Raw genomic sequence first — 16161 nt, 5'->3', positions numbered from 1 at the left:
TGCGTCTCTTCTTAACAGGTGCAGTAGCTTTTTTGCCCTAATTCCCCCACCAGGCTGATCACTGAGAGCCACTGTGCTTCACAGTTGGCCCTCTGGTCTTCTCTATGCTTATCCACCAACTCCCTTGATTCCCAAGTTTCTACAGAAAGCTGCAAGGTTGAAGAGCAAAAACCATCCTCATTGCACCTTACTGGCCTTTACAGTTTTGGCTCCCCTTTGTTTGGTCTCTTCTTTTCCCACCTTGGATTCTGGATAATGATTCCAGACCTCCTGTCCTATCAGACAAACATGATTCATGTGGATATCTCAAACCTCAGGCTAACAGTGTGGTTTCTCCACTTCCATTAATAGCCAGCCAACCTATGCCCTTCTCTCCTGTATGTCATTTGCTTTTATCTTCCCATAAAGCTTCTACTAGGAACATTTACAAAAGTAAATGAAAGAGATTTGTTTATTGGGCGCATCGAAAATATATCAATCCCTTTTCAGCCCCTACACAAAATGTCTTAGAGTTTTTGGCAGAAACTTTCAATGAAGAAGCTAGCTTCTCTACCACTGAAGGTCAGTTAGTAGCAGTCTCTAACTTTCATCTACTAAGATATGGAAGGCCTTTCTAAGAGGCAGTATTTTACTTACACCACCTTATAATGATTCTACTCCTCCATGGGATTTGAATTTTGTACTGCAGACCTTAATCCATTCCTCTTTTGAACCAGCAGGAAAAATGTGATCTTAAAATTCTGACCTGGAAAATTATATTTCTTGTGGCTATTACCTCTGCCTGAAGAATTTCAGAACTTCCTTACTTGATTTTCCGTAAGGATAGGGTGACATTAAGAACTAACCCTTCCTCCCTTCCTAAGGTGGTATCAGAATTCAGTATCAATCAGTCTGTTAACTTGCCAGTTTTCTCTCCAAAATTTGAAAACAAAGGTGAATAAATGTTACACTTGCTGGATGTTCATCGACCATTAGGTTTCTACTTACACAGAACAAAAGTAATTAGAAAGTCTGATCAGTTATTTATATCCTTTGCAGACAACAAGCTAGGCAAATCTGTTACAAAGGTAACAATGGCAAGATGGATTACTGATTGCATATGCTTTGTCTATAATAAGTTGGGCATTTCATTATCAAAACCTTTAAGAGCCCACTTTACTAGATCCATGGCAACCTCATACGTATTTTATACAATCTTTCCATTGATGACATATGTGCAGCTGCTACTTGGGCTAATCTTCCTACTTTTAATACCCATTACAAATTGGATCTGGTCTCCAGGGGTAGAGCCTTTGGTTCAACTATGCTCAGAATCAGGTAGCTGGGGACTCTGTCCCAGTGGTTGAGGAATGAATGAAAATTGACAACATCAGATAATGAAGTTATGTACTTACCATAATGTTCCATCTGTGATGTCCACTTTCATTCTTCAACTCCTCACCCACCAACCCTCAACATTTGTCATCATAGATTTCTAGAAGAATGAGATGTTATAAAGACACCACATTGTCTTGTATTGAGCCCCAGATTTTGGTTACCTTTGTCAGCGTCATTATTCTAATATTATGTCATCTAGCAACAAGATCTGAGGTATATTAGGGGTTGGAGCATTATGGGTAGGGAGGAGCTTGAGAGATTCAGTTGGCCACAAGCTTTAGTAACGGCCGAGTCGGATCCAAACCCAATGGTTGAGGAAGAATGAAAATGGACAGCACAAATGGAGCACTATAGTAAGTACATAACTTCATTTTAAGCTTTGATATATGAAACATTACTTCTTTTTAACCTACTTTTAATCACCAGAATTCACTGTCTTCACTTAACACAATTTTAACTTGCCCTTTTCATGTAACAGTACTGCATACTAACATTAGTTTGCTTCCACATACTGTGGTAATGAAAGATGTTAAGTTGTCAATCTCGCCTTCATTCTTGCTGGATGGGTTCGATGCCGAACCTCGGCTCCGACTCGGCCTATTACTAAAGCTCAAGAGCTATTTTTACCGGCTCGAGGCTATCCTATGTCCCATAATGCTAGGCGTCATATCCCAGATCTCGTTTGCTGCTTCAGCTACGAGGTTGCATTTTTCACTGGCTCCAGGTCGTATTAAAAATTTTTTATATTTGCAGTTAGTTTTTGTAAATTTTCTCTTAGTAGTTTTTGTCCTAGTAGTGTTAGTAGTGTACCAGCTAGTTTTCCCCTCCTTTTCTTAGTAGTTTCTTCTCTCTCTCCACCCTTAAGCTGGATAGGCCTTTGGTCCTTTTCTTTAGTTGATAGTTGGGGGTTCCCTTTCAGTGTGTGTGGAATATTGTTCCCTTCCCTGTAGCGAAGTTTTTAAAGTAGTTGTTGTATGGGTCTTTTCAAGAGTTTTTGAATGTGTTTGTGCTTTGTGTGCTTGAATAGACTTTCTGTCCCGGTCCTGTGGTATCATGTCCAAGGATACCAAGGTCTCAGGATTTAAGAAGTGTGACTCGTGCTGTCAGAAGATGTCTCTGACAGATGGTCAAACTTCTTGTGTATATTGTTTGGGCCCTCTGCACCTGCAGGACTCTTGTTCTGTCTGCCATGCCTTCAGTCCAAGAGTCCTGCAGGAACGCAGAAACAAGCTCATCCTTAGGGGCTTGCTAAAGCCTGAAGGTACTCCAATGAAGCTTCCGTTTGGTAGACCTTCTAAGCCAGCCAAACCATCGGCTCCATGTCCGGAGCCGGTGCCGAGCGGACCTCCTTCTATCTCGTCGGTTCCGGCCGGAACCGATGCATTGAGGCCTCAGTCGGCTCCGACTTTAGTGTTGGAGCCATCTCCAAGCTGAAAACGTTCCTGATCTCCTTCCTTGGAGTCGGTGCGTTCGGCTCCGAAGTCCCCTTTACTATTGGAGCGGAGCCATAGGTCTCACTCCTCTCGGTCTTCCAGGCTGTCGGATCACGACCTCGAGAGAGTAGTCAGTAGGCTCTTAAAGTCGCAGGCACTGGCCTAGATGTTGCATAGCCCTTCTCATCAGGCAGTGGCTACCCCAATGCCTGCTCCAATTCCTCCTCCGACTCTTCCTTTGAGCTCAGAGCTGGAGGTCGTCTGGGTTAGCACTGTTGGGGCGTCGGAACCGATACCACTCTTGTCGGCTCCGATCCCTTCCTTGGAGAAATCTGGGCGCTGAGACTCCCTCGTCGGCTCTGAGGGGGCGAGTGGCATCGGACCCTTGTCCAACCCCATTCTCCCGAGCCTTGGCGCAGGTGAGTTCGGCCCCTACATCGGACTCGGAGCCGTCCCTCTTGGTGCCGGGGGGGGCCCTTATCTTTTCAGAGTTGGGTCCCTCTTCCCTGCCTGATAGGGGTGCCTTTGAGGTCATGAGGAGCGTGCTGGCTCCTATACCGGCGCCACGGTCGACCCCGTCGGCCCCTCCCTCTATGGTGCCTGCTTTGGCCTCAGCCTACCCTCCCGACCCCAAGCGTGGAGAACCAATGCTCCAGGTAGCCCCATTGGGTGTATCCTCCTCTTCCTAGGCCTCCCCGGATCCTGCAAGGGAGCCCCTTCGAAAGAGAACATGTAAGAGGAAGCATGTGGACTCCCCTGAGTCAGTCACATCAGACACCGACCTGGATGAGTCGGAAGGGTCCCCAAGGTCCCCCTCTGAGGATGTCTCCTTTTCTGACATCCTGGAGATTCTCAAGCAGAGGGGGAACTGGTCTGCCCTCAACCCTTCCGAGGACGAGTCAGTGTACCTAGATACATTTGGTTCTCACCCTTCTACCTCCTGGGTGTCTCCACCTTTCGACCTACTCATGGATGTGATGGCTCGAAAGGCATGGACGGCTCCGGATACTATAGAACCAACTCCCCGGAGGCATACAAAATTTATTACAGCCCCTTCTGACAGGCAGTTTCTAACTAAGGGCATCCTATTGATGCCATGGTGGTGGCGGCGGCCACTAAGAAGGAGTTGGCTGACCCTTCAGTACCTGTCCATCCTCCTAATAAGGAATCTAGGACTATGGACAGGTATGGTAAGCGGATATTTTCTTCAGCGACCTTTGCCATGCGGTCGCTGAATTATTTGTGCCATTTCACCCGTCTTCAAAGAGACCTTCTCAAAGAACTGGGTGATACCTTACAGGACCCATCAGCTGCGGGGTCTCAGGAAAAGTTCAACTCCCAGCTGGTGACCCTGAACTCGATTGTCAACTCCTCCATGCGGCTCATTTCGTATGCAGCCAATGGGGTGAGTAGGGCTGCAGGCACGGGCGTTGCTCTAAGGAGACACGCCTTGATGCGGTTTTGTAACTTTGCTGACCCCTTCAAGGCGTCCTCAAGTGAAGGATACATTGACCAGGTGCGAGCAGGAAGGCAAGACTCTCTCTGCCGTGGGAGTCTGTTTTTCCACTCCTTCTAGACCATACCCTAAGGGTCAGAAGAGTGGCAAAATGTGGTTTTGCAAACCTCAGGGAGTACTGCCTGATGCACATGGTGAGCTTCCCTCCAGAGGCAGAGGAGGGAACAACAATAGACGCCACCCAAGACAAACCCTTCCAACACCCCTGAGGAGTTGCCCGACTGTCCACCTCCGGAGGCAGTCAGGGGAAGACTATCACTGTACCCAGAAGCCTGGCATTCCCTCACGCAAGACAAATGGGTACGATCGATCATATCTGACTGAGGGTTACAGAATTCCCTTTATTCACACCCCACAACAGCCAAAGGGGCCCCTTCCAGACGTTCCACCCGGTTTGAGGGATCAAGCAGCACTAGAAATTTCAAAGCTGCTAAGAAAAAGCTATCCAGCCAGTCCCAGCAGACCAGCAAGGATCCGGAATCTACTCCAAGTTCTTTTTGGTACCAAAAAAGACAGGGGACTGGAGACCTATTTTGGATCTCAGCAGGCTGAACAAGTCTGTTCAAAGAACGAAGTTCCGGATTGTCACGCTACAGTCCATTCTACCCTTTCTGGGTCAGGACAATTGAATGTGCTCTATAGACCTTCAGGATGCGTACTACCATATCAAAATGAACAGGCGCTCCAGAAAGTTTCTCCGCTTCCGGCTGGGAGCCAGTCACTACCAATTCAGAGCCCTGCCCTTTGGCCTCACCACAGCCCCCAGGGTGTTTACCAAATGCATGGCAGTGGTTGCGGCTCACCTGAGACGACAAGGATTCCAGGTGTTTCCATATTTAGACGACTGGCTCCTTACTGCCACCACCAGGCGTCAACTATTCCAGTCCAGAGATTATGCTGTTCAAACTTGCAACGAGCTAGGTATCTCTATAAACTTCGAAAAGTCTGCCTTGTCGCCTTGTCAGTCTATTACCTTCATAGGCACCATTTTAAACACTGTGGAGCTGTCAGCAAAACTGCCTGTATGAAGAGTTTCAGACATTCGCGATCATGTTCAGATCCTACTACAGGAGAGCAGAGTCCAGGCCAGATTCGTACTAAAAACCCTAGGCCTCATGGCAGCAGCAATCACATTACTCCCCCTAGCTCGCTTTCACATGCGGATCCTGCAGTGGATGCTATTTTCCCAGTGGTCCTTTCAGCAGCTTCCAATGTCACACATCATTCTAATCACTCAGTCATGCAAAAGGCACCTTTCTTGGTGGATGGTCTCCCCTCAGGTACTTCAGGACAGACTTTTTGTCCTTCCTCCTCCTGTTGCTACTGTGACAACGGATGCCTCCCTGATCGGGTGGGGGGTGCACTTTCAGGGCAGGACAGTCCAGGCACATTGCAACCCTTTGAATGCCACCTGCACATAAATGTTTTGGAAATGAGAGCGGTACTTTTAGCGTTGCGGGCCCTTCAAGACTCTCTACCCACCGGGACTATTGCAATTCAGACAGACAATATGTCTGTAGTGTGGTACATCAACAAGCACGGCGGAACCAGATCCTATCCCCTATGTCAAGAAGCACTCAGACTTTGGCAGTGGGCGATCTCTTCTCAACGGTTTCTGGTAGCAACGCATATCCCCGGGAAGTCCAACATCATAGCGGACAGGCTGAGCAGAGCCATTCTCATGCCCCATGAGTGGTCTCTCAACCAGCTAGTAGTGGAAAGAATTTTCAGAAGATGAGGTCAGCCTTGTTGCGACCTTTTCACAACCCCTCAAAACAGCAAGTGCTAAGACTTCTTCACCCTCTTCCCTCTCCCAGGTCTTCCCCTCCAGAGATGCTGTAGTCCACGATTGGCCCCGGGGTCTTCTGTACGCTTTTCCCCCTTTTCCCTTAATTACTCAGTTAATCCAGAAAGCAACTGCTTTGAGATCCAGTATGATCCTTATTGCCCCTTACTGGCCTTGACAAATTTGGTTTCCGTTCCTGCAACTTCATCTACTGGAACAGCCCTGGCATCTGGACCCAGTGCCAGATCTTCTGACCTGTCATTCGGGTGGGCTGCATCAATCCCTTCAATCTCTCAACCTCACAGCTTGGTTGCTCCACTTCCAACCCTAGCCAGGCTTCCCTTAATCTCTCATTCAGTTTGCGACATCATTCTCACTTCTCACAAGTCTACTACCAGAAAGACTTATGCTAGCAAATGGAAGTGTTTCTCTGTTTGGGCAGGGGAAAAACAAGTGGACCCTTTTACAGCTTCTGTCCAAACAGTTTTAGAGTTTTTGGCAGAACTTTTTCAAATGGGTTCTTCTTCAGCCACCATCAGAGTTTAGCTGGCAGCTATTGCAAATTTCCACGTTGGCTTGTCAGAGACTAGCATTATGTCCCACAAGCTCTGCAAAGCCTTTCTAAAAAGAACCTTCTTACTTAGGCCTCCGGTAAAAGACCCTCCCCCTTCGTGGGACCTAAATTTGGTGCTGTCGTCTTTAATTCTCCCTCCTTTTGAGCCAGCGGCTTCCTGTTCGTTAAAGCTACTCTCGTGGAAAACTCTCTTCTTAGTAGCTATCACTTCAGCAAGAAGGGTATTGGAACTTCAGGCCCTTTGTGTTCACCCTCCTTACCTTGTTTTTCACAAAGATAGAGTGTCACTTAGGACTAATCCATCCTTTTTACCCAAAGTACTCTCTGAAAAAAATCTGAATCAGACCATCGATCTGCCTGTCTTCTTCCCAAATTATACCAACAGGGCTGAATGAAAGTTACATTGTTTGGATGTTCACCGTCAATTATGCTTCTACCTGGATAGAACTAAGCAGACGAGGAAATCAGACCAGCTCTTCCTCTCTTACATCGAAGGGAAGCAAGGCCTGCCTGTTTCCAAAGTAACCTTGTCCAAGTGGTTGACCTCTGTTATCATGTTGATTTACCAATTGAGGCATAAAGAGCTCCCTTCTAAGCCCAGAGCTCATTCAACCAGAGCATTAGCTTCTTCAGTAGCCTTTCAGGCAAGATTGCCTATGGATTCCATTTGTGCAGCGGCCACATGGGCCTCTCCTCATACCTTCATTTCTCATTACAAGCTGGACATGGCCTCCAGAAGCCGGGCTGATTTTGGTTCCACTGTACTCAAGAGTCTGTTCCATTGAGCCACCCAGGACCCAGGTGCTAGGGACGCTGTCCCATCCAGCAAGAATGAAGGCGAGATTGACAACTTAACATTGAGAAGTTATGTACTTACCATAACGTTCCATGTTAGTTGTCTTCTTCTCACCTTCTTTCTTGCGTCCCACCCTCCATCCCCCTAGCCTGTTAAGACTGAGACTATCTTGTGAGATTTTTCGTCACTAGAGTTATCTCCTCAGCTAGCTCTCTTGCTTCTCTCGGTAACTCTTATAAGAGTTATGTATATATTTATAAGAGCTTCTATATATATACATATATATATATATATATATATATATATGTATATATATATATATATATTTATATATATATATATATATATGTATATATTCTCTGTTGTGGTGGGACATGTATGTCCATAGTGTTAGCTATCAAACGAGATCTGGGTATATGACGCCTAGCATTATGGGACATAGGATAGCCTCAAGCCAGTAAAAATGGCTCTCGAGCTTTAGTAATAGGCTGAGTCAGAGCCTAGGTTCAGCTCTGAAACCATCCAGCAAGAAAGAAGGATAGAAGAAGACAACTAACATGGAACGTTTTGGTAAGTACATAACTTCTCATTAAATCTTTTTCCTTTTTTAAAACACATTGAATGAAAGTTCATTTTGAATATTACACCGTTTTGTATATATTTTTATACCATATGCTGTCACTAAGGTATAGTGAAGTTGCATGTATTACATATTGTAATAGTATACAGAGATTTCTAATACTTATCAATTAAATTTACTGCTTATTAATTAGTGAAATAATTGAATTGTAAGCAGTTGGAGAATCCATATTGGTTCCTATTATATGCATTCATTGTATATAGCTTATTACATAACCTGATTATTAGCAAGTTCCTCAGATTAGTTTAATGTTTGTACTTTTCATGGACAGAATTATTTGTGTTACGTAAGAATTTATTGTTGAGCATATGGTAATTCCTACACTGCCTGGCAAGAAAAGGTAAACAAGTTGACTGACCTTCCATAATGTCCAGAACTTCAAGTGTTTAATGGAGGAGTACATAGGTAAGGAAACTTGTGACTAAATATCTAAATTTTTGTGGATTACTGCACAGGCGAAACTGTTTAAAGGAGTACATAGGTTGTGATAGAAGTACATTGGAATGGGTATTTATATTTAGTAAGTGAAGGAGTAGAGTAATTTGGGGGCTTAATAAAAGCAGCTACCAGGATTTCAGCACCACTGCGTGTGCTTATTTGTAAATAGGACTGTGATGCAGTTCCATAGACAGAAAGGACTGGTTTCTTCTCAATTAGTAGTAGAGCGGTAGCTCAAGGTATTGAATATTGTCACATACCACAGCTGGGGGAATCCCACTCACAGATGCAGAGGACCGACTCAGAATTTTTTTGAGAATGGCACAGATACTAGACAAACAGTCAAGTCATATCACATGTGTCTGTATAGTGTGGATTGCAACCCCACTGCGCACAGCTCAGGCCTGTGCATTAACACCACATTTAAAACAAGTACAGAGAATTTAAAAAAAGCTGTCTGAACTCAATAGCCAATATCGGTTTAATGTATAAACTCCCTCCAAGCAATCAAAACTTGAATTAGCTTTTCTCTCTTTTCTTTCACCAAAGGAAGAAAAAACAGGATTTAATTCTAACAGCTAAGCCAGCAAGCTACAGTGCAGCTGTTAGGTGGAATTTGTCAAAATAAGAGCTTAAAACACTTAACCCCAATTGTTATAGGGATGAATAAGAGTGACAGTAAATGAAATAGTTGAAACTTGACAAAATAACTGAAACTGATAATAAAAAGAACTTGAATTGGATAAGAACTGCTAAAAATAACTCAAAACTGGTAAAAAAAAACACTAATAGCACTTATCCAGTTGTTGCAAAGCCTGGAGACTATTTCGGTTTGGCAGGTGGGTTTGAAGGCCACTGATGTTATGATCCGTTTTTATAAGGTTTATTTATCCTTAAATTGACAAAATTTTAATGGTATCCCCTTCAAGTTTACTTTAACTAGGAGTTCAGAAGACTGATTGTAAAGGTTTTGTTACTAGATATATGGCATATATGAACTATATTTAAAAATATAAATATTTGAATGCTTACACTCAAAAATGATTGATCTTTTTTCTCTCATTGGTTGTTTCAGTTACAAACTCCAGTTGTGCAAAAAATGGCAAAAATCCTTGAAAGCTCAGAGAGCAGCTATTACCCAGCATTCAAAGAATTGCTTAGAGACACATTGAATGGTAAGACAGATATTTTGTTGCTTCAGAGAAGATATGTTGAATATATAAATGTATTCCTTTTAATTTTGTAGGATCATTGCTCACTACTTAACCAAAATGAACTGTTGACAGTTTTCAGAACTTCATACCTTAATCTTTTTTTTCAAAATGGTTTTATTAAATTATTATTTAAGACATAAGCACACATACATTAATAGAAAAAAAAGTGTTAACGTATTTCCATTTACACACATTGCATGTTTTATTTTATAACAACTGTCTTTATCTCCAACATTACACAATTCCAAACTTCTCTTAAACCTTACTCCTCCTGAACATTATTCTGCATGTATAGTTCCCACAAATACCATTTATTTCTATGCACTTTGCACCTTCCCTTTCCTAAAGATTCCTCTTCCATTTTTCATCTCTTTTACATTATTTAATACTTCATATTCGTGGTCTGCACTCTTGTGGGAGAAGAGGCTGGACTCTGCCCTTCTGAGCTGGGAATTTCTGGTTAAAGGTTTATAGTGCCTGAATATTTGAACTGTATCTTACTGAAATTGGTACACCTTGTTTGCTCTAGCATAGACTAGATCCAGGCCTGCTGAATCTAGCTTTGTTTATATGCTTGTTGTTTGTTTGCTTGTTATTTCCCTGGAAGCTAATTCCACCTAATACGCGGCTTCTCAGCGCTTCTGTGGATCACTAGTGATATCTGCATTGCTTACTGTACTAGTTCCTTGTTTCACTTGAAAGAAAGTTACTGTTTGTCGTTTTTGCATTTAGTTACTTGTAACACATTGCACTCAAGTTACCTGGCACTTGCTCACTATAGCAATTATATAAGTCAGCACTAAAAATTAAAAGCACTACACCCTCACTCCCCACTGGCCCTTGTTTTCAATTATTAAGGAATTCCCAATATTAATTTAGCATGTCCAAAGGTCAGTTGTCAATCTCCTCTCCGGTCCAGCTGGTGAATCTGGGAATCTTGAGGCAATGTTATAACTGCCTCATGTACACAGGACAACCCTCTCCTCCTCCCACATAACACAAATACTTGCGAGAGATGCAGCTATTTAGCCAAACTGGAGGCTGAGCTCTCTCAACTCAGGACTGGCAAGACCAGACAGGAGGAGAAGGCAACTACACACACCACAAAACCAGCCTCACATAATGCTACCACACCACTGAATCAAACACATAAACACACAAAGACATACTCGGAGGCTCTGAGTAAAAATTTGCCTAAACAGCAGAGGCCTCCAAAGCAGACACCCAAACAACTGCTACCTCAAGACACCCCACAAGCAACACATACACCACAAAAGGAGTGTGCAAAGCAGTCACAGCCCTTAAGGCCAAATACAACACCAAACATACTTGTCATAGGTGACTCCATAGTCAGACACACTGACGTCCCACTCACCAGGCTGAACAAGGAGAGGGTCACAGTAAGCTGCCTATCGGGCGCTAGAGTCCACCACATAACACAAGCACTCTGGTCACTCCACGGCAAGTACAAATATGACACAGTCATTGTCCATGCTGGTGTGAACGACCTGAGACATACCTCCCTGGACTACATGAAAAGAGACATAGAGGAGCTCTCTGATTATGTAGCCCAGGCAGGTATGACCCTGACCCTGAGCAGTATCCTTCCTTCACCAAGAATGATGCCACAATATAGAGACAAGATGATCAGCTTTAACAATTGGCTTAATGTCTGGTGTCATTCAAAGGGGATCCAGTGTCTGTCTGCCTGGGATGACATGCTCGACAAGCCACGCTGCTTCGCAAGGGACGGCTTGCACCTGTTACCCCTGTGATTCCGGATATTGGCTAAGGCTCTTGCCACCCCCATAGTGCCTTTTTTAGGCAAGGCTCAAATTCTAAACCTACCACCCTAGAAAACAAAAATGGGAAGAAACTGAGGGTAATGCTGCTCAATGCCAGAAGTCTAAATCTCAAAATGCACGCACTCGAGGCCCTTCTCAGTATGGAGAACATCGATGTCTGTGCTGTAACTGAAACCTGGTTCAAGGCTCCTGAGAGCATCACGGCACTATTAGGTTTTACCTCATATCATGCGTTCTGGCCCCAAAACCCGGACCACACCACAAAAGGAGGGGGTGTATCCATATTCATAAAGGATACCCACACCTCCAGGTTGGTGGCAACGCCAAGCTCGGAAACCATCCAGGTGCAACTAACCATAGGCAAAACTGCTCTACAAATTGTAGCATGCTACAGGCCACCCTCTCAAACTCAGGAACCCCACACAGCCTTCCTGAAGACACTGGAGGGTATAAATGTATCTCCAAACACCATCATATTGGGTGACTTCAACTACCCGAATATAGACTGGGAACATTACTCAAGCCCTAACTTTCTAGCCCAACGGTTCCTGGAGTTCATAAATTCAAATGCCATGGAACAGCTAGTCACTGTTCCCATGAGAGGAGAAAATATACTAGATCTCATTATCACAAACATGGGGACAAAATGCTCCACACGGAAGTATATCCCTCATTGGTGAGATCTGATCATAAACTAATCTCACTGGAAATCCACATCCTGCCCCCACCCCAAACAAAAAAGACCACAGTGAAGAACTTCTCTAAAGCAAACTTCACACTACTCAAGACTGGTGTGGTATCCTTCAAGGCCCCTGAGCCAGTGGAAGCCACAACCCAAGCTGCGGAAGCCCTTACAAATGCCTTCTATGAACACCTCCAGGACTGCATGGATCAGGCAATCCCAAATAAAACCAAGACTCTTTCCACAAAGGGCAAACGTCCAGTCTGGTGGACCCCAGCCATTAACAAACTTTACAATAAGAGGAGAAAGCTATTACATGATAGAACAAAATCCATAAAAGGGAAGTCACCCCTGATCATTATTAGTAAAAAATACGAGCACTCATAAAATCAACTAAGGCCAATTTTGAGAGAAAAATTGCCATGGATTCAAAGGACAATCATAAGGCCTTTTTCAGCTATGTTAGGAACCTGGGTGGAAACTCCCAGATATGCTCAGAATTAGTTCAAAATGATACAAAATCACTGAACCCACAGACATTGCCAACATACTGGCAGACAGGTTCAGTGCAAACTTCACCCCTCTCCCCTAAAGGAGAGATAACTATCCCAGCAGAGTGTAGCCTCCCAGACATCTCAAATGCGCAGGTGAAAGCTGCTCTCTAAAGCTAAAACACAGCATCAATGGGACCGGATGGTGTCCCCGGCTGTGTGCTACACGAGCTAAATGAGGAATTAAACCCGCACATAAGGCAGCTGTTTAATCTCAGCCTTACCACAGGATACGTGCCCAAGGAGTGGCGTACGGCAACTGTGGTCCCACTCCACAAAGGCGGTGCCTCTACGGACCCTGGTAATTACCGCCCCATAAGCTTAACAAGTCTAGTCTGCAAAGCTATGGAGAGGATCATAATGGAGCTCATAAACAAAGATATAGGGGACTTGCAGACATTGGACCCGACCCAGTTTGGCTTCGTCAAGGGCAGATCATGCCTTTTGAACTTGGTCGACTTCCTCGAAACAGTCACCAAGGCCATTGATGAGGGAAAGGCAGTCCATACAGCCTACCTTGACCTTGCAAAGGACTTCGATACAATACCCCACTCGGGTATTGTAGAAAAACTTACCAGCTTAAATGTAAACCCATATGTCACAAGATGGGTTGCAAACTGGCTTAAGGACAGAACCCACAGGGTTAGAGTTGCTGGCGCTATGTCAGACTCCAAGCCGGTCACAAGTGGTGTCCCACAGGGCTTGGTCCTTGGCCCCCTATTGTTCGGCATCTACTTCTCAGACGTACAGGCCAACATGGGAGGACTTTGGCTGACAAAGTTTGCAGACGACTGCAAACTGGGCGCCATAGTGGAAAGTGCATCGGACACGGATATCCTTCAGAAGGGACTCACGGAAACAGATAGCTGGTGCCAGAGCCATGGCCTGAAGTTAAACGCCAAAAAATGTATAGTCATACCCTTCGGGAAACACAAGGTAACCCCAAGCTACCATATAGGTGGCAATCCACTAAGCACAGAAGAGGTTATCAGGGACCTGGGGACCCCGGTTGACAGTGGCCTTTCTTTTGACACTCACGTTGCTAAAGTGGTTAGAAAGACCTTCTACATTGCCCACCTGATCATGAAGGGATTCACATCCAGATCTAGTGAGGTCATTGTTCCCCTGTACTCTTCACTTATTAGACCAATGATAGAGTACAATGCCCCATTCGGGATGTATCTCACCCGACATCTGCAGCAATTGGAGAGACCCCAAAAGTTCCTCACCAAAAGGATAAAGGGACTCCAAAATCTGTCATATGCTGCCAGATTGAAGAAACTCCAGCTCTATTCAGTTGCATACCGTCTGCTCAGAGGTGACATGTGCCTGACATACAAGGCCATGTCCAACCCAGAATTAATGGACATGCTCCACCTCAAAAAATCCAAATCCACCAAAACCACTAGAGCAAGCGACTTAAACCTTAGCACGGATATAAATAGGACGTGTTGGAGGGATAGATTTATCACTCAGAGACTCCCTATGCTGTGGAATAAAATCCTGATCCATGTGAGGCAGAGCACCTCGCTGGCTCTGTTCAAGAGAAATCTTGACCTGTGGATGGGAGATCATAGGTTTATCCCGGGAATCATCTCTGTGTCACTGCTGGACAGAGGCACAACAAACTAATGGGCACAGTATTTTTTCATATAAGGGGTGGCGTAAACCACAAAAATTTGGGCTAGGCTTATAAATGCCTTAGGGCAGATAGCCTAGTATAAACCTATGAACCTATGAACCTATATATATTTGGTTTAGATTTTGTTTTCCATTTTCTAGTAATTGTTTTTTGGCAGCCAGCAGAATTAAACTTAAAAAGACCTTCCTAAGTCTAGGCAATTCATATCCTGTGTCTCTGCTCAAAAGAAGTATTTGCTTAGTTATAGCCATTTGAACCCCCAATATTTGGAATATTTTAATATGGAGTTTTTAAAATCTACCAACTCATTGCACTCCCTAAAAATGTTTCTAGCTGCCTCTTTCTTCCCCATCACACTTCTAACATTTGCAATCTACCTAAGGAAAAATTATTTGAAGTTTGCTTAGTTTATAGACATACCTATGTAGACACTTCCCTCAAATCTTGAGTGCTGCTAATAAATTGTGTGACTGGGTGTGTGACTGTTGCAGTGTAGTTGAGATGGAATTCTCAAGTCTTCATTTTGAAGTCATAACGATATTTGGCAAACTGGATGTTTGCAAGGATGGCCCATTTTTTTTTAATTGCTAGTTTACTTTGAGTCTATTACTGCTAATTCTTTTTGTTAGAATTGATCATTTTCATTCTGTTTTAAATTTATTGTCTTTCTGATTACTTGTTCTGAGTTTATATTACACAGCTACTTTATATTTGTTTTTGGGTACAGCTTTAACCCAAAAATGTTTGCTGAGCTAATGTTAGTATAGCAATAACCCACGCCTGGGTGTGGGTAATGCTGGATTTACCCATGGTTGGCGTGGTTTGGTCCCGAGGGTGAAGCCCGAGGGACCAAACAAAGCCAACCGTGGGTAAATACAGCATTACCCACACCCAGAAGTGGGTTATTGCTATTATACCATGACATTATTTAAGAAAAGAAACTATTACTTTTCTTAAATAATGGCATAGTATAATGCCTGTTTACTGCCCTTCTGCAGATGTCTGGCATCCGCGGCAGTTCTGATGTACTGCGCGCCTGCGCAGTACATCAGAGCTGTGGGCAAAAGCAACGGAGAAAGCAAGATCTCTGTTGCTTTTTTTTACTGTTTTCTCTATGTTAAATGGGTTTAACATAGCGAGACAGTTTTAAAATAAGCAACGGAGATGTCTGTTGCTTATTTTAAAACTGTCTCGCTATGTTAAACCCATTTAACATAGCGAAACAGTAAAAAAAGCAATGGAGATCTTGCTTTCTCCATTGCTTTTTTTTTAAAAAACTGTCTCGCTATGTTAAATGGGTTTAAAATAAGCAATGGAGATCTCCGTTGCTTATTTTAAAGCTGTCTCGCTATGTTAAACCCATTTAACATAGCGAGACAGTAGAGTTATACTAATGGAAAAAAGTCTGGGCGACCGGACCTTTTTCCATTAGTATAACTCGATTTACAATGTGCACGCTGGCCAATCAGTGCGCACGTTTTGGGGGGGGTCATGGTATAATATATATTTTCTTATTTCCTGATGCCTTCCATACTCTGAGGTCACCCCACTAAGGAGGAAATGAATTATTTTCAGTGTAGAAACCTTCTGTTATCAAAAATTTGCTTTGAGAGGAGCTCAGTGTAATAGTGCACCATAACATTTAGGGTTATACTTTGTTTATCTGTCTTCATCCAGGTTTGTGATTCATCAGCAGTACTGTGCTCC

The 16161-nt window shown here is 43.8% G+C and overlaps 1 protein-coding gene across 1 annotated transcript in view; it reads left to right on the top strand.

The window, feature by feature from the left end:
- Window positions 1-16161, top strand: part of DNAH11 (dynein axonemal heavy chain 11) — a 4606558-nt gene that overhangs the window by 7400 nt on the left and 4582997 nt on the right. The window contains exon 4 of the mRNA XM_044065542.1: window positions 9636-9735. Coding sequence (XP_043921477.1) covers window positions 9636-9735 — 100 coding nt within the window. The remainder of the gene's footprint in view (window positions 1-9635; window positions 9736-16161) is intronic.

Source organism: Protopterus annectens, chromosome 3.part0 (genome assembly GCF_019279795.1).
Source record: "Protopterus annectens isolate FY-2018-M chromosome 3.part0, PAN1.0, whole genome shotgun sequence".
In the NCBI taxonomy this organism is placed as follows: Eukaryota; Metazoa; Chordata; order Ceratodontiformes; family Protopteridae; genus Protopterus; species Protopterus annectens.
Note: the sequence above shows the minus strand (reverse complement) of the source record. Positions and strands in the feature narration are given on the sequence as shown.